Source organism: Talaromyces proteolyticus, assembly GCF_021365285.1.
Source record: "Talaromyces proteolyticus strain PMI_201 chromosome Unknown BGW36scaffold_3, whole genome shotgun sequence".
Lineage (NCBI taxonomy): Eukaryota > Fungi > Ascomycota > Eurotiomycetes > Eurotiales > Trichocomaceae > Talaromyces > Talaromyces proteolyticus.
The window spans coordinates 193,971-215,141 of record NW_025764279.1 but is presented as its reverse complement, the minus strand read 5'-3'; the positions used below and the strand labels follow the sequence as shown (position 1 = coordinate 215,141).

General features: G+C 44.4%; 9 protein-coding genes across 9 annotated transcripts; 5 read left to right on the top strand and 4 right to left on the bottom strand.

Moving 5' to 3' along the window:
- Positions 1-581: 581 nt before the first annotated feature.
- BGW36DRAFT_423882 (uncharacterized protein) lies at positions 582-1,209 on the top strand (the record flags this gene model as incomplete). The annotated part of the gene is made up of 2 exons (XM_046219890.1): positions 582-1,024; positions 1,101-1,209. 2 exons carry the CDS (start codon positions 582-584, stop codon positions 1,207-1,209), a joined length of 552 nt encoding a protein of 183 aa, XP_046074947.1.
- A 638-nt stretch (positions 1,210-1,847) lies between these two features.
- Positions 1,848-2,903, top strand: BGW36DRAFT_423881 (putative SIR2 family histone deacetylase; the record flags this gene model as incomplete). Its single annotated transcript, XM_046219889.1, has 1 exon — positions 1,848-2,903. The coding sequence occupies one exon, from the start codon at positions 1,848-1,850 to the stop codon at positions 2,901-2,903; it is 1,056 nt and encodes a 351-aa protein (XP_046074946.1).
- Positions 2,904-2,917: 14 nt separating this feature from the next.
- BGW36DRAFT_101330 (uncharacterized protein) lies at positions 2,918-4,232 on the bottom strand. Its single transcript, XM_046209161.1, has 2 exons — positions 4,117-4,232; positions 2,918-4,065 (listed from the first exon to the last, which is right to left on the bottom strand). The coding sequence occupies exons 1-2, from the start codon at positions 4,180-4,182 to the stop codon at positions 2,932-2,934; spliced, it is 1,200 nt and encodes a 399-aa protein (XP_046074945.1). The 5' UTR covers positions 4,183-4,232; the 3' UTR covers positions 2,918-2,931.
- Positions 4,233-4,851: 619 nt separating this feature from the next.
- On the bottom strand, positions 4,852-6,025 carry BGW36DRAFT_355725 (putative RTA1 domain protein; the record flags this gene model as incomplete). The annotated part of the gene is made up of 2 exons (XM_046213677.1): positions 4,852-5,833; positions 5,898-6,025. The coding sequence occupies 2 exons, from the start codon at positions 6,023-6,025 to the stop codon at positions 4,852-4,854; spliced, it is 1,110 nt and encodes a 369-aa protein (XP_046074944.1).
- Positions 6,026-7,705: 1,680 nt separating this feature from the next.
- Positions 7,706-9,556, top strand: BGW36DRAFT_371117 (uncharacterized protein). The gene is made up of 4 exons (XM_046215328.1): positions 7,706-7,917; positions 7,972-8,496; positions 8,557-8,691; positions 8,750-9,556. The coding sequence occupies exons 1-4, from the start codon at positions 7,861-7,863 to the stop codon at positions 9,395-9,397; spliced, it is 1,365 nt and encodes a 454-aa protein (XP_046074943.1). The 5' UTR covers positions 7,706-7,860; the 3' UTR covers positions 9,398-9,556.
- Positions 9,557-10,024: 468 nt separating this feature from the next.
- On the bottom strand, positions 10,025-11,111 carry BGW36DRAFT_355723 (uncharacterized protein; the record flags this gene model as incomplete). Its single annotated transcript, XM_046213676.1, has 2 exons — positions 10,025-10,957; positions 11,010-11,111. The coding sequence occupies 2 exons, from the start codon at positions 11,109-11,111 to the stop codon at positions 10,025-10,027; spliced, it is 1,035 nt and encodes a 344-aa protein (XP_046074942.1).
- A 1,150-nt stretch (positions 11,112-12,261) lies between these two features.
- Positions 12,262-14,782, top strand: BGW36DRAFT_314034 (IQ calmodulin-binding motif protein). The gene is made up of 6 exons (XM_046212530.1): positions 12,262-12,595; positions 12,668-12,973; positions 13,032-13,581; positions 13,634-13,789; positions 13,840-14,232; positions 14,296-14,782. Exons 1-6 carry the CDS (start codon positions 12,353-12,355, stop codon positions 14,568-14,570), a joined length of 1,923 nt encoding a protein of 640 aa, XP_046074941.1. The 5' UTR covers positions 12,262-12,352; the 3' UTR covers positions 14,571-14,782.
- Positions 14,783-15,902: 1,120 nt separating this feature from the next.
- On the bottom strand, positions 15,903-18,529 carry BGW36DRAFT_371112 (uncharacterized protein). Its single transcript, XM_046215327.1, has one exon. The coding sequence runs from the start codon at positions 18,465-18,467 to the stop codon at positions 16,119-16,121; it is 2,349 nt and encodes a 782-aa protein (XP_046074940.1). The 5' UTR covers positions 18,468-18,529; the 3' UTR covers positions 15,903-16,118.
- A 136-nt stretch (positions 18,530-18,665) lies between these two features.
- Positions 18,666-21,156, top strand: BGW36DRAFT_371110 (uncharacterized protein). Its single transcript, XM_046215326.1, has one exon. It carries the CDS (start codon positions 18,729-18,731, stop codon positions 20,700-20,702), a length of 1,974 nt encoding a protein of 657 aa, XP_046074939.1. The 5' UTR covers positions 18,666-18,728; the 3' UTR covers positions 20,703-21,156.
- Positions 21,157-21,171: the final 15 nt, after the last annotated feature.

The following is a 21,171-nucleotide window of genomic DNA, read 5'->3' as shown; positions in this document are numbered from 1 at the left end:
CCAAGCTCTAGATAGTCCTAAGGGACTTACTCCAGACTTTGAGCATCCCAGAGACGCCCTAAAAACTGTCCTTCTTACTAGCCAGTATCTTTGTATTCCTGTTTGCTCCGTTTTTTTTTGTGCTCCGTGTGTTCGTCAGAGTTCGTTTTCGACAGCAGCTAGGAGTTGATGAATGTAAGATCCTTATGGAATAGGCAATTATGACACGTCTTCTCGCTGACGGGTATATAGATTTCGGGTTTTCTACGTGGGTATTGTCTTGTGCTACTGTTCACAAGTGTTTCTTTTAAATACTTATGAATACGTTGCTCCGAAGATTCTTTTCATGGGTCATTGCATCACCGCTATTTTTCGTGAGTGTCAGGTTCTCAAGGCATAAAACAGATTTTCCTCTAACGTCATAAAGTGGGTAATAATGGAGGGGGACATTATCAATGGGAGCTGCATCGATCACAGATGGAATCGTTTTTAAAAAGTAAGTTTTATTTGATATATCCCAGTGACGTTCTAGAATTGTTGACCAAGTCAACGTACACCCGTCCATCTAGATCTCATATATTGCAACACTTTTCTATGCACCAATGGCACTCTTTGTCAAAGTTGCGTTGCTTACCTTGCTAGCTCGAGTCTTCAACGCATCCAAGAAATGGAGACTAGCCATATATATCGTTCTCGGAATTGTGTTGGCTTATTATATCCCAGCTTTTTTCATAAAAGTGCTAATATGTAATCCAATATCTGCATATTGGAACGGAATTAACGGGCATGCTACCTGTATCAACCAGGGTAAAGTTATAACGGCAGATTCTGCCATCAGTGTTGTTACGGATCTAGCAATTTTGATCCTCCCATTCCCATTAACCTGGTCCCTTCATATGCCAGTGGGGAAAAAGATAAAAGTCATTGGACTTCTAAGCGCTGGTGGCCTTGCCACTGGGTTTAGTTTGTATCGATTGATTATGATTATACGAGAAGGAGAATCCCCAGACCAGACAATGGTCTTTACCAAAGTTGTTCTTACAGGGTACGCACTATCATTTGCTTGGCGCTCATTAAAAATGACTGGACAAAATCTTAGGCTGACTGAACTCAATGTGTAGAAAATGCCGAAGGGGCAATTGGGCTGATATGTGCATGTCTTCCGGCGTTAAACATTTTGATCAGTCGATCTTTGGACTTCACATGTTGGTTACGAATGAAAAGATATGACAACAGTAGAAGTGACCAAGAGCCCAGATTGAAATTGCGGGATATCGGACGCCACAACGAAGGGAGCCGGGTGGATGGCAAGACGTATAGCAAAATTCAGTACAGGAGATATGATTATCCTAGCAATTTGGCCCAAGTACCCAGACATCCAAGGAAAGATACATGCGATTCTAATGAACTGCGTTGCAACTCAAAAAGGGACGTCCTCACGAGAGGCATATTTAAAAATATCACCATTTCTCAGTCCGTTGACTGCGTTCAAACAAAGGAATCGATTGATATCATTGGTGACTTTCAAATGCACGTCCCGTAGATATACAGGGTACTTTAACAAACCAGAACAGGGACTGAAATTTCTTCTGGACTTAAGGGTTCTCCGGTTTTCAGAATATCGAGTAATTACTTTTACACTAGAAGCGCCTTATTTCCAAGCCTGTAGATACTACATGCGCATTCGGATAGGCAGGCAGAGAGAGTTGCCAGGGAAACGCAATTCAGAAAATAAATAAACAACATTAGCAAATTTCCGGTTCGCCAGAATTGAATTTAAGGATCTCTACGGATACTGAGCTTTGGTCGTAAAGACTCGGCTATAAAGCGATTCAGCAAAAATACCAGCAAATAGACAACAGTTCACAATGAATACGACTAGCCAGAGTAAATCCACCTCTAGCATCCAGGAACAGACACCCCAAATCAATTCAATCGACGCTATTGCCACCCGTATCAAAAATGGAGACATAAAACGAATAGTCGTTATAGCAGGAGCTGGCATCTCCACATCTGCTGGTTACCCAGATTTCCGGTCCCCCAAAACGGGCATATACGATAAAACAGCTGCGCTAAAGACACTGCCCTATCGAGAAGCCATATTCGATGTGAGATATTTCAAGCACACGCCGGAACCTTTTTTCGCCGTATTGCGGGGGTTGATGCAAATGAACTTCAAACCAACAGTGACCCACGCTTTCCTATCCTTACTACATAGGATGGAAGTTCTAGAGATGGTGTTCACGCAGAATATTGACGGATTGGAGCGCGCTGCGGGAGTTCCTGACGAAAAAGTCGTAGCTGCACATGGTCAATTCGGTAGTCAGCGTTGCATGATATGTAAGATTTCCTGGCCATCGGATCGATTTGAACGAGTAGTGAAGAGTGGGCAAGTGCCTCGCTGCGATGACGCATTTTGCAATGGCCTTATCAAGCCAGACACGGTCATGTTTGGCGAGCCACTATCACAAAACTTTGCAACGAGTACAAAGCTCCTCGATTCCGCAGATCTGATCCTTGTGATGGGAACTAGTCTCAAGGTTCACCCAGTAGCTGCGTTGCCTTCCCAGGTCCCAAAGGGTGTACCGAGGGTACTACTAAATAGAGAAAAAGCTGGTGACCTTGGTAGTCGGAGAGAAGACATTTTGTTGCTCGGGGATTGTGATGAGGGTGTGAGATCTATAGCAGATGCACTAGGGTTGAGAGACGAATTGGAAAATCTGTGGAGAGCAGTGGGGCCGCAACCAGGCGAGTTCGTAAAGTTGGAAGATGCTCTTGTTAGGGAATTGGACAGCTATGTCAATGACCAACTGCGGGAGAAGGAACTTATATCCCAGGGTCACAAAGGGCTTTTAGAGAAGCACATCCAAGAGAAATTGTCGCGAATGAGGAATCCTGATTCGGGGGCTGTTTTATATCCGTAATTCAATACAAAATAGTCGAGCTCAGCTTCTAACTTGTCTTGCCCATAATAGTCTCGCTACTGATTTCCATCATGGGCCATTCTAACCATTGCATCCAGTATATATCTATGTTTCGGTGAATAGACTCAACCAGAAGCCTTCCTGAATCCCCCAGAAGCCATAATTCACGTTGATAATATAGCAGAACTGCGTAATGTGCAAGTATTATAAGTGCCTTTGGGCTTAATCGAATAAGCTCATGCTTGAATTCGTCCTTGACCAAAGCCGGCCAGCCAAATACACCCTTGAGGTTGTTATTATTTCCTTGATCTTCTCGATAATAGCGCAGGAGGGAGTCGAGTACATTTATGGCGTGCCGGTCAGCATTCACTGCGGCAGATTCTAATGGGTCAACAGGTTCATCCAGCAATTGAATGAGACGTTTGGATTCAACCTCTTTTGTTTGGTAATTCTCTTCGTCAAGGTATCGGAGAGCCGCACGTCCCGATTCCACGACAGGTTTGATCTCCGAGTCAGCGACGATGTGCCACTTTGACCTCGATATCGTTCTCAGGCCCTGGTATAGGTTCAGGGAGTCAACTAAAGAAACAATCAATGCTTTGAAGTCTGTTTCTGGGCATCTCAGTACATTGCAGAAATGATGCGCTCCTAGCATTGACGAAAAGACGAAATATGGTACACAATTCTCTGATGTGACATCCTCACGGCCAACGGCGGTATTGAAAAGGGCAATTGCCTTATTTTGTAAGCGAATAGCCTGGTTTCCGTAATATTCACTCCTTCCCGGAAAGGTTGCGCCAAGATGTTGTGCTGACATAGATAGAAGCTCATACATTAGGTACGGAGCCTTATTAGCATCTCGAGTAGCCATAGATACGTACGTATCTCGGCTGATTCCGAAGCTTTCCCAGTTACCATTGACTAGGTGATTGAAAAGCTCTAGGTGAGCCATGTTGATAGTGTCGTCCTGTTTTTCATCTACTGGGAATAGAGGAAACAGGATGACATTCCGCTCAGAACTGCATTGGGCAGCTGGTCTCTCCACGCTATATGGAGAAGTAGGCGCAGGAGTCACGTTCCGAGAATTGATAAATCTGTCTGGGTAAGAGCAGACTCGATGTGATGTAGAGCAATTGAGACAGGTAGGGCGTGTTTCATCACACTTTAAAGTTGTAAGCTTTTAGAATCACGAAAAGGTGGTATATATGACTACCTTCATGTGACGAGCCTTGCATTCCCTGCATCCATTTCTTGATTTCTTATGTGGCCGTCGTGACATTGGTCAATAATTTAATGCAGGATAGCACTCGTCTTGGTAAGAATAACAAGTGAAGAGGTGGATGAACAATGCATTAGACGCAGTAGCCTAAATTCGCGGAATGAAGGAAGCTATTCCCGATCCATGGCCCTGGCCCTGGTTGACGGGCTTCAGCACCGATTGGCTGGAAGATGACAATGCCCCGCTATTTCCGATTTGGGATCAATCATTGGTCAAGCAACAAATTACAGGATTGTGATTGACCAAGTTACTGGTAGTAGGATCAGAGAAAATTGAACAAATCAGTGAAATGTGTTTATTTCCAGAGCTCTCAGTACAATTCACCATTATAAGGGGCCTTAGGCACAACGGCCCGGAGGGTTATGAATGTACAATAAAGATTGCAATGGTCATCTTTCAAGTACTACATCTACTTCAAATGTTGATGTAGGTAATTGTCGACTTCAATAGCAGAGTTTTCCTCTTTTACGTCAACTAGTATTATTTGGATGCCGTGGAATAAAAGGCGAAAAAATATGACTGCAATTGCCTCCACAACCTTAATATAAACACTCAAGTAGAATAAAACGTAAGCTAAATACACATAATTCTATACGTACAGCACAGATAATAAAAAACATGTCTATGATAGTTTCCTAAGAATAAATTTAACGCAACATTATAGTAAGCCTAGACGGATTCCGACAAGGTATCGGGAGTAGATTTTGACGGCAGTCTCGCCCGGCGGCCACCTACATTAGTTGCTGTTCCAGCTGCAAAACTGCCATCCTCTGCCAAGGGCCATTTCTCAGGTTGCACCCAAAATGTTTCATTATTGGGCTTTCCTTTCAATACTCCGGATAAATCAAGGGGATCTGCAAAGGTCTTCCACTGAGATCGCCTATCAATCCAACCGGGACCCATGCGTTCTGTTTTCCCATCGAGGTCCAAGTACCGAGTCTTTACCCGCGGAAGGCATTGGGCAGGGTGCAATAAATTGAGCCAGAAGGTAAACAGGACCATGGGCACTGCTTCAAAAACAAAGATATACCACTCGTGGGTAAGAACGAAGTCGTTTCTAATAGCGGAACTGCAGCTGCCTCCTTCACACTTGGCAATAGCTTTGTACAAGGTAAACGACTCAACAGCACGACAAATGCAACGGACAATCACTAATGTCGATGTGCCGTATAGGGTAATACAGAGCCGGCGTACATTTGGTGGAACGGGGGCTCCGCCGTTGGCACAGCGGTAGTGGATCAAACCAACCATAGATACTAATATCGTTTCGACAACCGCCTGGAGAAGGAGAGCAACAGACATGAGGGTGCCTCCAGACTCCATAACATCGAATCTACCATTTGCAGCGGATATTTTAGCACCGCCAGCAGCGGTAAGACCTTCAACGAGAGCACCCAGGTAGACAAACAAGATGAGGACTCGATTTGGGTTCAGAGGCGTATGCATAGGTAAATAGTTCATCAGACGGCCGACAATGTTGTATGCGGCTGCCGAGTATATTGGAGGTCCCGCATAGATGAATATCGTTTGAACAATATATAGGTTCAGATTCCCGGTGTGGTAGCTTGAAACTGTTCGGGCTATCCATCCAATTAAGAAGACAAGGCCACCCCATACCATAAAAAAGGTGACCCTCCAGAACTTATAACGGCTACAAGTGATAGGGTAAATAAGCATTTATTTGAGGCACGGGGTTTTTGTATCAATAAACCTACAAGTTCTGATATAGATGTAGTATCAACGATATGCCAATGAGAGCAGAGAACACTGCGGGGGCGGCATGGCTTGGTTCATACAAGTAGTAGTTGGAGATTTCGACGCCCATTGTGCTGTCCACACCCATGATTGCACTGTGTCTGATTTTTCTGCGAGACGATTGACGAGTTTACAACGATAAGGAAGCTTTGGAGGTTGGAAGAACACATCATATTTATATTGAATAGATTCTAGATATCGCCAAGGAAGCGCCGTATAACTCCCGAATCGGCCACGTCTTAGCCTGATGAGGAGCCGCCTGGCATGGCATAACAAGGTGGGACACATACTGGGGAAGTTTAACGAGCGTTAATCAAATTTATATGCTAAATATATTTCAGCCGCCATATTGACCCGGCGGCTGCTGTACTTGTGGACCGTGACTCCAGAATACGTCGTTAGCAGCCCCCACGCGGGGCGGCTACAATATGCTGGCGGCGGCGGATCATGCCCTTTCTGGGAAGAACATGCCAAGATCAGGGCTGGAGAAAAGGTGGGGCACAGTGATGTAATGGTGGGTCGTCGGCCAATCGTCATCGAGTTAATGTTAAATCAGGCCGGACAAGGGGCAGTGAATACACAGCGGCACATAGTTCCTAATGAAGTTAACCCCAGCAGAATTCTAACCAATCATAACGCGACCTTGCGCATACTTCTTCACCGGACTCAGGAATATAAGTATCAAATGCAAAACCCTTGGGCATCAGTAATCAGTTAGAGTTAAACCAACAGCTCTAATCGCAAAGTGAGTTGGCTTCATCATCCAGTATGTAGAAGGAGCATGGATAGCAAAACCGAGAAATATATGGTATGTGGCGCAACTGAGAGTCTTAGAGAGCACTGACATAAATAAGCAGCATCAAGAAAGACGTGAAGAATCCGGCCAGTCTCTTCCACCATGTCCTGATACCACTGGTCAGGGAAGTAGCATCACTTCCAAATCCCTGCCCTGGCTATACCATGGACAGGCGCTATCCCGTACCCTTCGAGTGAAATACACCAGCTAGCTACAGTCCGGCCTCCAAGTGACCGACATCGACAATATAGATGCTACTCTATACACGGTGAAGAAAGAAACACTCAATTCGATATCGCAACCATTGAATTAGGCATGGTTCGCCCAAAGATAGAAATTTTCGTCCACGGGTAGAAAATCACACTTTCTATGAAAGCCAAGCAGCACTACGAGTCGACCTACCATTCACCCACTCTACAGAATGCTCGCCTGACTTGGAGCAGCAATAGCAACTTCAAGACTACCGATCTGGAATGTCAATGAAGCTTCGATGTCAATAGTCAAGGTGTACTCCATTCAATTGGAGCTGCAAAAGAGAGCACTAGATCGAGTTTTTTCGGAGACACCATAGTTCGAGACTCAATGGCCATGAACGAGATATTGGTAACAGGCCCTAGCTTTGGGCCAGTCCGCCAGTACTATGACCGATACCGTTTGCTACCAGCTCCGCAGCCTCGGCTCTTCTATAGCTATACCATACTAAGGCTTTTCGGTCCTATCTTCCTCCGTGACTATTTCTCCTTGTGTGTAAATTCAGTTTGGTGGTTCTTCTCTGCCATGTCTCGGGTTGCTTTCCTCTTTTGTCTTTGGTTTCTCTAATGTTATTTTTCTTCCCTAGGCCATCTTCGGTGTGATTGGATAGATTTATGTGGAGCTCATGCGATATTTAAGCTCTTGGCTTTTGGGGCCGCTGCTGCTTCTAGTTTAGCGTTATTCTCTTTCGTCTTCAGCCGTGGAAATCCCACCGCATGTCATTCATGTACATTAATAGATGCTGACGCCCCTTAGGATATAACGATGATAAGGATTATGCTTATATCGCCCACCTTAACTTTCTTTCTGGAAAAGTAAATATACACAACTAGCTGTCGTTGGCTTTGGTCGTTGAAATAAGCATACTTTGAAGAATGCCTGGTGTACCTTCAGGGCGTGCATGCGAAGGCTGCCGCAAACAAAAGAAAAAAGTATATGAGATTGTATCCGACCGTCATCATATAAAATGCACTAATGCGATTTAGTGTGATGAGAAAATGCCATCTTGTTCTCGATGCCTCCGCTTGAAAATGCCATGTATAGGCTCAGGCCAACGGAGATTCAAGTTCCAAGAAGAGCGCCGCTTTTTCACATCTCCCGACAATGAACAACAAGTTACCAAAAGTTCTTCCCCGATTCAGAGTACTACGAGATCAAATTCATCATCTCCGATCACCTGGTCAATCCCCAGCAATGAGCTGACATTCTTAACGAGTATCTTTATTCAAGCATTCAAGCCTTCAACTGACTTGAGGTACAATCTCATCTGGAACTATGGTGGTTTCATTGCAGATATTCCTCAACGCCTTGGTATAAACGAAGCTTTAGATGGAGCTGTTTATGCTGTTACTGCCGCACACTCTAGCTTTTGTCTTTACAAAGACATTTCAATTGAAGCCTTGTCGAGGTATTCTCGTGCTCTTCAGATGTTAAGACTGTGTCTGGATGACCCTATCAAGGCTGCGACCTCGGAGACACTTTGCGCAGTCATGTTACTGTTGATATGTCAGGTTAGTCGTTTTAGTAACCCCCCTAGAGCGCAAGCTTATCAAATATTTCCAATCTATCAGGCCTTCATTGGAACCGGCGGAAGATCTTTTACAGGCCACTGCGAAGGTGCGGCTCAAATCCTCAAAGCTCGCGGATACTCTACTCCAAAAGATGAGTTTGAGGCGAAATTAATACTATCCTTACGTGGACCTGTCGTATGCATTTTACCTATAACCTAGCCTGCTTCAACAAGTAACCTGACAATATTTCTAGCTATTCGAAGCCCTCTGGAACGATAAAATTGAATTGAGCCCAAATGAGTGGAGTTCTCTGGTCGAAAATGACTATGATACAAATCTTCCCGAAGGCCAACTAATGCTTATTTTTTCACGTGTTCCGTTCCTCATGCACCGCGGACGAAATGCTACCGAAGAAAGCGAATTTACAGCACTTCGTGAAGAGATCAGACCAATGTACGACACCTCCAGAAGTATATTGAGTGATATCCAATCATGCTATCATGACATCAACAGAATTCCAATTGCTGAACGCTCGCGATATCTTCACGCATATCATCAACGGATATATAGCCTTGCGTTAACAATTGTGACTGTTTTGAACTGTATATCAAGTGCGCTAGACCCGGGAAGCATTGATCTCCAATCCGATGCCATATATATGGTGAATGAGATTCTAGCTTTATGTGATGAATCTTCTGACTACCGGCCACTCGGGGCAAGCTGTAACATTCTGGCTCTCATGGTAGCCTATGTGGCCACCACTGATCCAATAACAAAATGCTTAGTCGAGAGTGCATTTACCGACTATCAGACTGATTATCCACAACGAACACTGGAAGGATATGAAGCATCACTAGAGATTGTGAGCAGACATTTGCGGCTTCTGAACTCAGAAGCCTAGAAGCTTAATGTAATCATCTTCTGAGGCATTACAGTGGATGGAAAAAGAATTTCTCTTAGGATAGGGAATCACACATGTATTCCAGTACGCCGGTCAGTCGCTGCAACAACTACTTACACCTACATTCAACGGATAGAATTCTTTGACTTTAAGATATATACCAATTTGTATATTATAACTTCTGTCAACATCTCTAACTACTCATCCATATATACTGTATTCAGGATGGCTATAATCTTGTGTACCAAAATTCCATTTTGTATACCTCGTTACTTCTGCGTTGCCGAAACGAATTAATTTAGTAACGGCTGCGTTAACCTACATAGGGTATTCAACGCAATTGTATACGAGACACAGCATTTCATACCTTGTCGAAGTACCGACTCATAATAGAAACCTCGAGCTTCGTCAATACTTTCTCGAAGGCGGTTCTGAAAATTGCGAGTAAATTCTTGGTGAACTTCTGTAACCGGTTGTCTTAGCCTTATGCTCTTTGGATTGTTTCTTATCTATTTGTGTTTGATATGAACGTATGCGAGATCTAAACATTATGAGAAGTCGTCGCTCATTTGTCCTGGTGAGATAAATATATGGCATAGCATGAAGACTGGCTCGAAACAGGCAGCTCTAAGCAAGTAGCCTAGCCGCGATGTTATTCATGATATTCGTGTCCAGCATGATTGAAAGTCCGGGCGGGTAGAAAGGAGGAGAACTCGCCGGCAACATGTCGCTGCAATTTTGCCATATTACTTTTTCCAACACCTCTTTGATGATAAGAACACTGCTGTTAGCACTCTTTCTAGCGACCCGGTCCAGCCAACTCCGCACTAGAATAATGTCGGACTTCTCGCATACAAGAGCGCCAATGACCGCTAGCGGCCACAAGAAGAATTTGCCCCAGGTCTTCTCAATGTCGCATTCTGTAGTGATCAACAATTCTCTTACCTCATTTATTGTCCGTGTAATTTCCGTATACCGAGACAGGTAGCTAGTCTCTATCTCCCAACCTACGCCATGGGAAGGGATTAATTGGAGGAATAGAAGCCGGATAGCTGTCGCATACAATTTTCCAATCCACCGTCGCGGGTCTTCATAATGCTGACAAACTGGGCCGAGAGATGATTGTGCCTTGCTTACATGATAGTAGCATGACCATGCAACCATGTTGTTATTTATTGAATCTGTGTTACCTATGCGAAATAATCTTATCCCTTGCATAAGAGCGACGAATATGTGATATGGAGCACCAAGTAGCGGAGACTGGATAGTAGATGACTGGATCGACATGGCGGTTTCCTGGTCGTCAATGGCACTAGGAGAGACCGATACATTTCTTTGAAACTTTTCTAATACCGCCAAAGTATCATCAATGAGGTCTGGCCGACTATCAAATAATGTCGTGACGGCGCTATGATAAATGTAAGATTCTACACACATGCGTTCCCATATAAGTTCCGCCGTTGCGGCATGCCTGGGGTCGAATGGTTGTCGCAAAAGGAGGATTTTGCACAGAGCAGCTGCATGGATGGCACTATGTTCGTGTCTTTCACCACGGGACTTCTATATATTCGTTCGCTTAGTAAATCCCGAGATGAAGTCATGTTCAACCCACCTCAAAAACACATAGCCAGATAACGGTCGCTAAAAGATAGTCTTCTCTTCCGCTCAAGGATCCGTTTGCTATTCCATTGGATATGTCGGACACTGCAGCCATGTAGAGTCTTTTCCCCAATCTTTGGTCCGCATCAAGATCTCTTCGGATATCTATCGTTGCACAAGCAGATACTGCATTTAGGAGAAATGGGGACTCCAGGCACAGATAGAACAAATAGGAGAGATCGACCGTCGGACTCCCATCTGCGGCTTGGTGGTATTGAGAAGGCAAGAAGCAGCGAAAGCAGAAATCGATCAGAACTGAGTCTCGATAATCAAATAGGGAATTGTATTGCCTCAGGTAGCTAGGCAGCAGTGAAGACGCGTTGCTAAAGCCGTTATGCCGGTCCGTTGAAGTGCAAGTGCGACGTTTTGCATTACTTTTGCTCTTGCCTTTGCGATATCGCAGACGACGCCCGTCGACGCGCTCTGCCGTGGGCCATTGGCAAGCAATATCGTTTCGAGCACATGCAAGGCAAGCAGGCTTCACTTCGTCGCACTTCTTCCGGCGTTGTCGGCCTGGCAGGATCAGGGATTAGTCGCTCTTGGGACCGATATTCGCATTTTGAAGAGAAACTAACATGGCAGACAGCCAGTGAGGGTCCTCAACCTCGCAACCATTTGACTGTTCTTAACGCACCTATCGTCTGCGCGGGAGAGCAAAATCCAGCAGACGACATGCAGAGGACAATAGTGCAGAGTAAATACACAAAATGGAGAGAAGGCAGAAGGCGCGACAGGCGGGGCCTCGCAATTAGCTGCCATTGGTCAAGACAGACTGACCAGTCAATGGGTTAGTTCAGTGGCGATAGTGATTAGTCGGTTAAACCTCCTCGCAGATCGAGTGCGTAGAATAAAATAAATCATCTAAGTCTATTTAACTATCGGAGTACTATAAACTATCAAAGTGTTATTTATTTGGACAAAGTATTATTATTGTGATTCACATCTCTGAATGTAGCATCAATACAGCTTCTCGAAGTTGTCACGTTTGTTCAGCCAGGTGCCTGAGAACACGTCATGAAGCGTCAGCTATTGGCGATGGTTATTAATGTGAGCAGATATGTTTCTGCGCATTTTTCCTTGGTTTAGATAAGTAGAATGACAGGGCTGCTATGATACTCTGCCTGGTTGGAGTGGACTATGACGTCAACCAACTTCCCCACAAAAGCTTGTTTTCTGCTCGTTTTCAACAGCGTACTTATTTCTATCGTTTCGAAGGCGAATTGGTTGTTTTAATACCTATTGTCTTGATTGTTGTGTGCTGCAGCTCAGATTAATCTTAGGAAAATTGTAACAACAATGATATCTGAAAAGCTCTACGAGTTTGCTCGTAGTGACAAGAGTGTGAGCTCTGAGCTTGCCAAAAACCCACAAGATTCTCCAGGGCGGATTGCACATCGGCTGTATGGCCACATCAAGCACGAAGGGGTTGGGGATGCGCCCCAGCCACCTCCCCAAGAGTCGGGGCATGATGCTTACTTACAGCGAGCACTAGAGTGTGGAAAATGGGGGAACCAGCGACCGACTGACCTTTTTCTAAAGGTAATTAACATATTGCAACCTTTATCGAAACGGTCCCATAGTTGACCTCAAAATCTAACCCGATGGCTATAGTGCTACTATGATGCTTTACTCTCCCTTGAGCACCGCCCTCTTGCGGGACTTGTGTCTCCTTCCTTAATGGGCAGCAGTGGTGTGGTGCCTCTGACTATCATCTCTACTCTTCCAGACATCAATCGCCACACTGCAAATTGCATTGTTCGAGCTAAGAAGGAAGTATTCTTAGCTACCAATTTTTGGATTCATTCGGATGCCTCGATGATTATTACAAATGCGCTGAGAGAGCTTTCGAGGCGCGCGGGCGAACGCGGAGAAAGGGTGGTGGTAAAAATCATATATGACCGAGGAAGTTTGAAGCAGGTAGTCAATGCCCTCGCCAGATAATTGGCCTTTCAGACTGTACTGACTTTTAATTCAGCTATATGAGAATCATCAGCACGTGTCACCAGCCGAATGGACCGGTTCTAAGGTCCAACTTCCTGCACCTGAAGAAATTCCAAACATAGACATGGAAGTTATCAACTACCATCGCCCCATGCTTGGGACTTTTCATGCAAAGCTATGTGTCATCGACAGAAAAATTGGCCTGCTCCAAAGTAACAATGTGCAAGACAATGACAACCTCGAAATGATGAGTCATCTTGAAGGTCCTATTGTAGATGCAATGTACGACCTGTTACTCATTTCTTGGAACAAACACTTTAATCCTCCCTTGCCAATGATTGGTAGTCCAGCGGCTGGCAGTGTGGCTACGTTAAGCCTTCAAGACGTGCCTGAATTCATACCCTCAAAAAACTTAGACTCTCCCAGCTTCATAACCCTGCGACCCGAAAAAGAGGTTATGCTCGAGTCTACTAGTAAAGACCCACATTATGATTCTAATTTGTACGAAGAGGCGAAACGAGTTAACAGTCAGCTGAATCCATCCGAGGGGGAGACTGGACGAGATGCTACCGCCCGCCATTTAAGTATATATGCCTTTTCACGGTAGCAAGTATCTTTGAATACTAACATATACAGACAAGACAACACTTGGCAATAATAAGGTGGCAACTGAATATGTCCCCACAAACGATGGTCCAGACATTTCCGAGGATGATGAGATGGTTCCATATATTTTACCTCCTCAGCATGAGGCAGTTCCCATGGCACTCATCAGTCGGGAACCAAATGGCAGTAAGTATAAATATTTAATTAATGGTACTTGACTTCTAACATCACCACAGCTCCTCACAACTCCAATTATCCCGTCCCCCAGAACGCCGCCTGGCTCGCTGCAATCGCAAATGCTCAAAGGTCAATATTTATTCAAACTCCTAATATGAACGCTGAGCCAATCCTCAAGGCTCTATTAACTGCAGTAAAGCGTGGCATTTCTGTTACTGCGTACGTGACGCTCGGGTACAACGATGGAGGCGAACTACTACCGGGTCAGAATGGAACTAATGAGATGGTTGCAAATCGGCTATACTCTTCTCTTGAATCAGATGAACACAAGTCGAGATTGAAAATATACAATTATATTGGAAAGGACCAGAAGGTCCCAGTACATAATAAATGGAAGTATCGTAGCAGTCATGTCAAGTTGATGATCGTTGATGATGCAATTGCCATTCAAGGTGGGCTCTCTTTTTATTCATGTTTCTTATAATTCTCCAAACATCACTAACTCTAGCACATAGGGAACGGAAATCTAGATACCCAGTCTTATTATCATTCCACTGAGGTAAATATCCTCATCGACTCGCCTGTTATTTGCAAGGCATGGCGGGATGCTATAGAGCGAAACCAAAATACTTCAAAATACGGTCTTGTGGATTCTAAAGATGGGTGTTGGCATGATCCAGATACAGGTGCCATACCAGAAGGTTCAATTGGATCCGACCCGGGACGTTTCAGTTGGGCTAAAGGAGTGGTTGGAGCGGTGCAGCGTGTACGAGGCGTAGGCGGTTTTTAATTCGATTTCGCGTCTATCGAAAAATGTGCTCATAAGCTCGAAATCTACTTGTCAATCCGGGCGAAGCCCTGATTAATGTTTTCTCTCCCATCTAATAGGAATTAAAATGTGTGACTGATTTACTATGCGTGTACATTGCGAAACGAGTATTTAGAATTTCGATGATTATGTCTATGTGTACAAAATTCTCTAATGATATTGTTTTTCTTGCATCATATGCGTTATCAATTGATGTACAGTTGTATAAATCCTCATATACTTTAATATACTAGGATGCAGCATCTAAAGCTCGTTCATTTCGTTCTAGAATGGCTTTTTCTTCGATTATGCCGCATTACACCCTTTATTCCCCTCTCTTCTTAATGAGGTATATTCCAGGTAGATAAGGGAAATAAGTTTAACTTAACAATATTTGGTGACTCAGCCAAGGACATAAGGCTTCTAATTGGCCCCCTGGCGGGTTTTACAACGCGGTTCTGCTTGCCTATAAGCAGCCACATTGCCTAAGGAATGGCATTCCGGAATGCAACGCGTCTAGGCTCCAACTCCGAAAACATTGCCCGTAGAGCTCACATGAAGCATAATCAAACTTTCATATACTTCTTGCTTTTTGCGTTTTACATTTTAATCTAATCCTTGCAACCCAGTTAACTATTTGAAAGGAAAGAAGGAAAAAATGAAGGCATCATTTGTCATCTTAACCTTTTTCGCATTCGCCTGGAGTGGCCTAGCCGACAAAACCTGTACTCCCAGCTTTGATTACTGTGCTGAGACGCTCATTGAATCAAAAGGTGAGTTGGTTCTTCATAGAAACATTTGGCCACTTTTCTTTACAATTCAAATTTTAACGGGACAAAAAAAATAGGATTTACCGAGAACGACGTGAAGGAGGTTTTGAATGGAACCGATTATGAAAATGAAGACCTAAATGATGTTTTACTACATTGCATGAACCCAGGACAAGTCGGACATGCCAAGCTGTGTTCTAGTGGTTGCAAAGAGCCAGCAACAGAGGGTAGTCATGGGTGCTGAATTGAACTTGAATGTAGGTACACACGTAAGAACTTCATGGTAACATATGCTAATGGAAACTCAAAGACGTGAGCCGCTCTAGAAATATTCCAGTAAAAATAATTCGTCCCATTGAGAAAGCTTCCTCTACATGTATTCAAACCCCCATAAAATAAGAGTTCTCCACATTTAAGCGATGGAAATACTGCTGTCTTCATCTTGCTAGTAGTATTCCATATGAGGTAGCAAGGTGCAGTGAAGACACCTGTTAATTGAGTGCTGTGGTACATCTTCGATCTTGATAGCCAAGAGAAAATATATCGCGAGACACATTTTTCAATAATATCTTAAATGTTGGAAAATACAAATTGCAGTTGCGCGATATGCCAAACTCCATGGATTACTTAACGAGCATAAAATTATTTACACATCTATCTTTTCTTTGGTGGTCCCAACGTGCCATTTGCAAAATTCCTCCACGTAATTCGACAAATCTGTCCGTGATTGACTCAGTTAATTTGATCAGCTTTAACCGTGTCATGTGACTGTATATGTATCGTCGTGATAGTTTCGCAGAGCTTCGATTCTCGTTAAACTCCGCGGCGCCTGCCTGCCCGTGTACATTTCGAATTCAGTGGTGGCGCGTATAACTAGGTTGTCCAAACCATCGACAGTTACCCAGCCTTTACTGGCTTGGTCATGAGCTTGACGCAGGATCGGTGTGATTAAAGGTCGGTAATTGAGATCAAGAATCACGCCTCCAGTGGTACTTTTCATCCACTGAATAGGAAGGATAAATTGTGTATCTAGGTCTGTATTGGCGGGTTCCATTACTGGCAGGGATGAAATCACAATGGTAGGCTGCTTTAGATCAGCATACCAGTCTGCCTGGATAGAGTCAATGATTCGGATATCTGTCTTCGAACCCTCGCGATCTGTATGATTTCGTTCGTCAAATTCACGAAAATGGATAGCAAGCTTATGGGCATCTGAGGCCTTAAAGCTATATATGACAATATTTGAGACACCCAATTGCAGTAATGAATATAGTGCGGCATAGGCTATCCCACTGGCACCAGCAATTAAGGCCGTGCTGTTCTTCGTAATCGCATTTGCTGGTGAGAGATTTCGTCTAATGCACTCACTGATGCTAACCCAGTCCGTGTTTTCCCCATATAATCCAACAGAATGGCTTTGTGTATTTCGATTCCTCCAGAAATCCGGTGGGGGTACAGTGATGCCCTCAAATAACCGACAACGAATTGGTATGAGAGTATTAATAGCGCCTATGTGCTTTGCATGCTCGCTTAACGACGAAGCGAGTGGCAAGAGAGACACTTTATATTCTGGCGTAACAATGCTAATGCCACCCAGAAACATGTCATTCTTGGCCTCAGGCAATTTACTAGTTGATATGGTTTGTACGGTGTGCGGAAACCCAAAAAAACGATGCGCCGCTCTTTGTACATGAGGAAAGCGGCATTTGGACATGTCATTGCCGAGAACGTAAAAGTTTCTCGGTTCATAAATAAAGGAGGCGTACAGAGCGTTGTGTAGGGCCTGTATTGACAATTCTGGATGATAACCCTCAAATCCGGGAGCCGAAACAGGTGTCAAAATCTCATTCTCACATCGCGAGGTACGTCCCAAGGGCCCGGTGTTATAAGCAACAAGAAATTTCCGCCCAATTCGGTACCGAGTAGCTTGGACTTTGAAAGCGGTGACCGCAGAATTATCCTCAACATGACTTCCGACTTGCGTAAGTCTGATCCCATCAAGTCCAGGTATGGCAGCAGCCTTTTCCAGCATCTCCCAGCGCTCCCCTTTAGACCAGCCCTCAGATCCTGGGTTGTCATCGTGAAAGACCCCCAGAAATCGTGGCGACCGTTGATGTGCCACCAACTCAGATATTGCCTTAGAACAAAGCCTCAAGTCCACCGTCAGGTAGTCAACGCCGATTCTTGACCCATGACGAAACATATTAATGTATTGGCTCGTGTTTAGAGACAAAGATGAGGGAACATGAAGATGATATATGACGGGTCCATAAAAGAATCGTGTCAGTATAGCATGCGCCTTGCTGATCCTATCTGTCAACTCCAAAATCGGATAACTTTCCACCTCCGTGAGGTTTATATCAAGCTGGCAAACGTCGGCACCGCAGTCTAGAGACTTGACGTCAAAGCTGGGTGAGTTTATTTGTGTGAGAGAGACAATTAGAAGATAAGTTCTAAGAGACCTTGAGGGAGGAAGTGATAGCGCATCATTGCGTGACAAATTATGTCGTCCCAATTGTAATATATTTCTAAGGAACCGCACAAAACTCTCCTCCGTCCGTTTGAGACGAAGTGGGCGAGGATGTCGAGCCATACTAGAGTCATAGTTGCTAGCTGAAGAGCTTTCTAGCTCTTCTTCATCTAAATTGAAAAATTCGAAATGCGAGGACGCTCTATAAACCAGATTTTGCAGCTCCAAATATCTCATTAGCTTGTCTGGATCTGGAGCTTTAAGATATGTTTGTATTGCCGTAGCGCTCCGTGCAACATAGATGATAGGGTGGTATCTGGCATACTGCTCAAGGACGGAATAGGCTATCTTTCCCACACAGCCAGGGGGCCACACTATAACTGCGTTTCGAGGGTGCTTTTCGAATATTTGGTGGATTATTGTCAATTCGGCTGGACCGCATTCACCCGCGTTGCTCTGCCAAACATGCGCAGAAAGAGACTGGCCAAATTTGAGACGAACAATGTCATCGATATCGACGTGTTTGAAAGCAAATGAGCTCCACGCAATAGTTGCCAAGCTGGATTTGCCGGCACCTCGAGCGCCTATTAAGACGATAGATGAGCCTGTCGGAAAGTCGTTTCTAACTGCTAGCGACATAGTCCTTTCCCTTTCTTCATTTTATGCTGATATTTTGCACGTAATTGCGATCCAACACGCTTGATTACAAGCAGATGTATCAATAATTAGATGCAACTCCAAGTTAATGCTGATTAGTGAGCAAAAGTGGAGCTCCCGGAATTGTGCAACTCCGGGGATTCCTACCCAGTCGATGTCAAGTATCTGGCTCCTACCATCCTCAGAAATACAAAGCACCTTTGTTTGGAACCGCGTAGATGCCTGAATGTGGCAATTTGCATTATGGACTCCATCCAATCTTCTCAACATACGCGCCAAGGCAAAGACGAAGCCACCCGATCCCTGCGTAAACCGTCAACGCGGGTCCGTGTCAACGCCGGGAAATCATCAAATTCTGGGGTGAGAAATATCAAATTACCAACTAGACGAATATCGCGAGCCTGCGACTTGTGTCGTTTAAAGAAGCTACGGTGCAATGGTGTTCATCCAACTTGTGAGGCATGTTCCATAAGCGGCCAGGACTGCACATATGGAATCCGAGCTAAGAAACGCGGCCTTCCGACTGGTTATGTTCGGATTCTGGAAGCCTTATGGGGTATAGTTTTTGAAGTTATCCCAGACAGTATGTCGACGGTTTTGCAGCTGCTACAGAATGCAGACGTGGTTTTAGACCATGATGATAAGGTTACCCTTTCTAGTCATCATGTCACTTCCGCGGATGGCTTGCGACAAATCTGGGCCAGGAGCTCAGTGCGGCGGGCCATCGACGAAAGGGTCTTGGAAATAGAAAAAGGAGAAGGGTTATTACAACAAACTAAAACAACAGACACCAGTCTTAGCTCCTCGAACTTTCCGAGATGGGAAGCTCCTCTTCAAATACCAAGTGATAATCTTGGAACGTCTCCCAAAGACACCGGAAGTGTGGCTATTGGTAGAGAAATGCACCACCAAAACTATCTCAATACTACGAATATCTTACTGGAAGATGGAAGTTGTGTACTAGAAGGCTCTGGGTTTCAAAAAAAGTCAATGCTCTCGCTCCCTGTTGATGCTTGGTCCCTCGTTGACGCCTATAGCCAATACATCAACGCCTGGCTTCCAATAATTCCGAAACATCATCTTGTGAGAATATTGAGCTCCTATGAAGATGGATCACACTGCTCAGTACCTGAAATAGCATTGATGTGGGCTGTATTTGCGCTAGCATCTAGCGAAATGCGGAAGGATACAACAAACGTGAACGAGACACAGCGATCACGTCGCTATTATCATCATGCCCTAAAGCTAACATCGGTTGACAACATTACTGATACTTCAAATCTTCATCTAGTCTTTATAATCCTCGCAATGCTAGATATGTCCGAAAATAAATGGCACAACGCTTCTATGTTAACGGGCAACGCGGTTCGCTACGCTCTCGTCGTGAATACCAGAGTGGGTGTGTCTAGCCTTTCTGCGAGAAAGGATTTTGGCATTCTTGGTGCATTTGTCATGGATACCCTTATTTCAGCTCGTATAGAAGCTCTTCCTCATCTCCGCAGTAATGATATCCGCCAGATGATAGAGTTTGACGTGCAAGGACAAGAGGAATGGGATCAGTCGCCTGGGTGCCAACAGCCATTGCGAAGTCTTAGTACTTTTAAGGAATACATAAAACTTCTTATGATTCTCAACGACTACACCTGTTATTTATGGCAGTCGAATCACGTGGCTGCTTCAAAGCTGTCTTTGTCTCTTGAATCATGGGTATTCAATCTTCCGAGGCATTGCAATTTCGGTTCTGCGTCACCTGGTAGTGATCAACAATTAGTTATGTCGCTACCTGTGGCAAATTTGGGACTTGCGTTTGATATTGTCTTCTTCTATATCCAAGCAGGCGCTCAAACTGACTTGCTAGCCCGACCTGTCAGTGAGGGGTCACACCGTAATGTATCTCGATTGAAGGAAGCATACGTTAGCTCATTCCAAGCTTTCCAATGGAGAGGCATACTGAGCCTTCACCGCCATGCATTTTCGATCAAAGATGGTAGCTCAGCAAGTCTAATCTCAGATAGCCCCAGGCTTGGTATCGAACAGAAAGATATTAGAATTATTTCCAGTGATGTTGCTACCCCGGAACGGCTAGGTGGTCAAAAGTCAATTGGATCATTGATCGACGAGCTTTCTTCTATCCACGACGGAGCCGAATATGACACCCAGTCCAGCCAATTTATGTGGGACCTTGGATTTTATGACCAAAATTTGCCTTTATCATAGGTAGACTCGATTAATTTTGAGCATTCTGCAGTAAGTGCTTGCAGGATAAAGATATGACCTTACTCTCAGTGCCGCCACTTCGTTCTCTTGTTAGGGCATCATCTATAGTGGGTCCTATAAATAGCTATAGATGCCATACCGCATGCCCTTCGAATGCCGACATATTTGATATCAATTGATTCCTGCATTTCACGTAGTTCTCTCAATGTTCTCAAATTTCAACAAAAATAATGTGGCTGTATCCTCTCCCCCAGCTCCGTACTGAATTATCGCATGGAGGCCGCCATTTCTACAGAACAATTGCCCGGAGACCTTTAATAGTCTCGTGGACAAATTTCTTGTGAAGGGTAGCCTCTACAAAATCCCTTACATATAATGCAATGGTTTCAGGGTTCATGGAGCAAGTGGCAGGAAGGCACTTAAATATACTATAAATGCATTGTACTTCTGATTATGGAAGTCTACCGGT

Coding starts and splice junctions, on each gene's coding strand:
- BGW36DRAFT_101330 (XM_046209161.1), bottom strand. CDS start 4,182: ATGTCACGACGGCCACATAAGAAATCAAGAAATGGATGCAGGGAATGC. Junction 4,066..4,116: donor GCAAGGCTCGTCACATGAAG/GTAGTCATATAT, acceptor ACAACTTTAAAG/TGTGATGAAACACGCCCTAC.
- BGW36DRAFT_371117 (XM_046215328.1), top strand. CDS start 7,861: ATGCCTGGTGTACCTTCAGGGCGTGCATGCGAAGGCTGCCGCAAACAA. Junction 8,497..8,556: donor TGTTACTGTTGATATGTCAG/GTTAGTCGTTTT, acceptor CCAATCTATCAG/GCCTTCATTGGAACCGGCGG. Junction 8,692..8,749: donor TATCCTTACGTGGACCTGTC/GTATGCATTTTA, acceptor CAATATTTCTAG/CTATTCGAAGCCCTCTGGAA.
- BGW36DRAFT_314034 (XM_046212530.1), top strand. CDS start 12,353: ATGATATCTGAAAAGCTCTACGAGTTTGCTCGTAGTGACAAGAGTGTG. Junction 13,582..13,633: donor TGCTACCGCCCGCCATTTAA/GTATATATGCCT, acceptor TAACATATACAG/ACAAGACAACACTTGGCAAT. Junction 14,233..14,295: donor TGATGCAATTGCCATTCAAG/GTGGGCTCTCTT, acceptor TCTAGCACATAG/GGAACGGAAATCTAGATACC.
- BGW36DRAFT_371112 (XM_046215327.1), bottom strand. CDS start 18,467: ATGTCGCTAGCAGTTAGAAACGACTTTCCGACAGGCTCATCTATCGTC.
- BGW36DRAFT_371110 (XM_046215326.1), top strand. CDS start 18,729: ATGGACTCCATCCAATCTTCTCAACATACGCGCCAAGGCAAAGACGAA.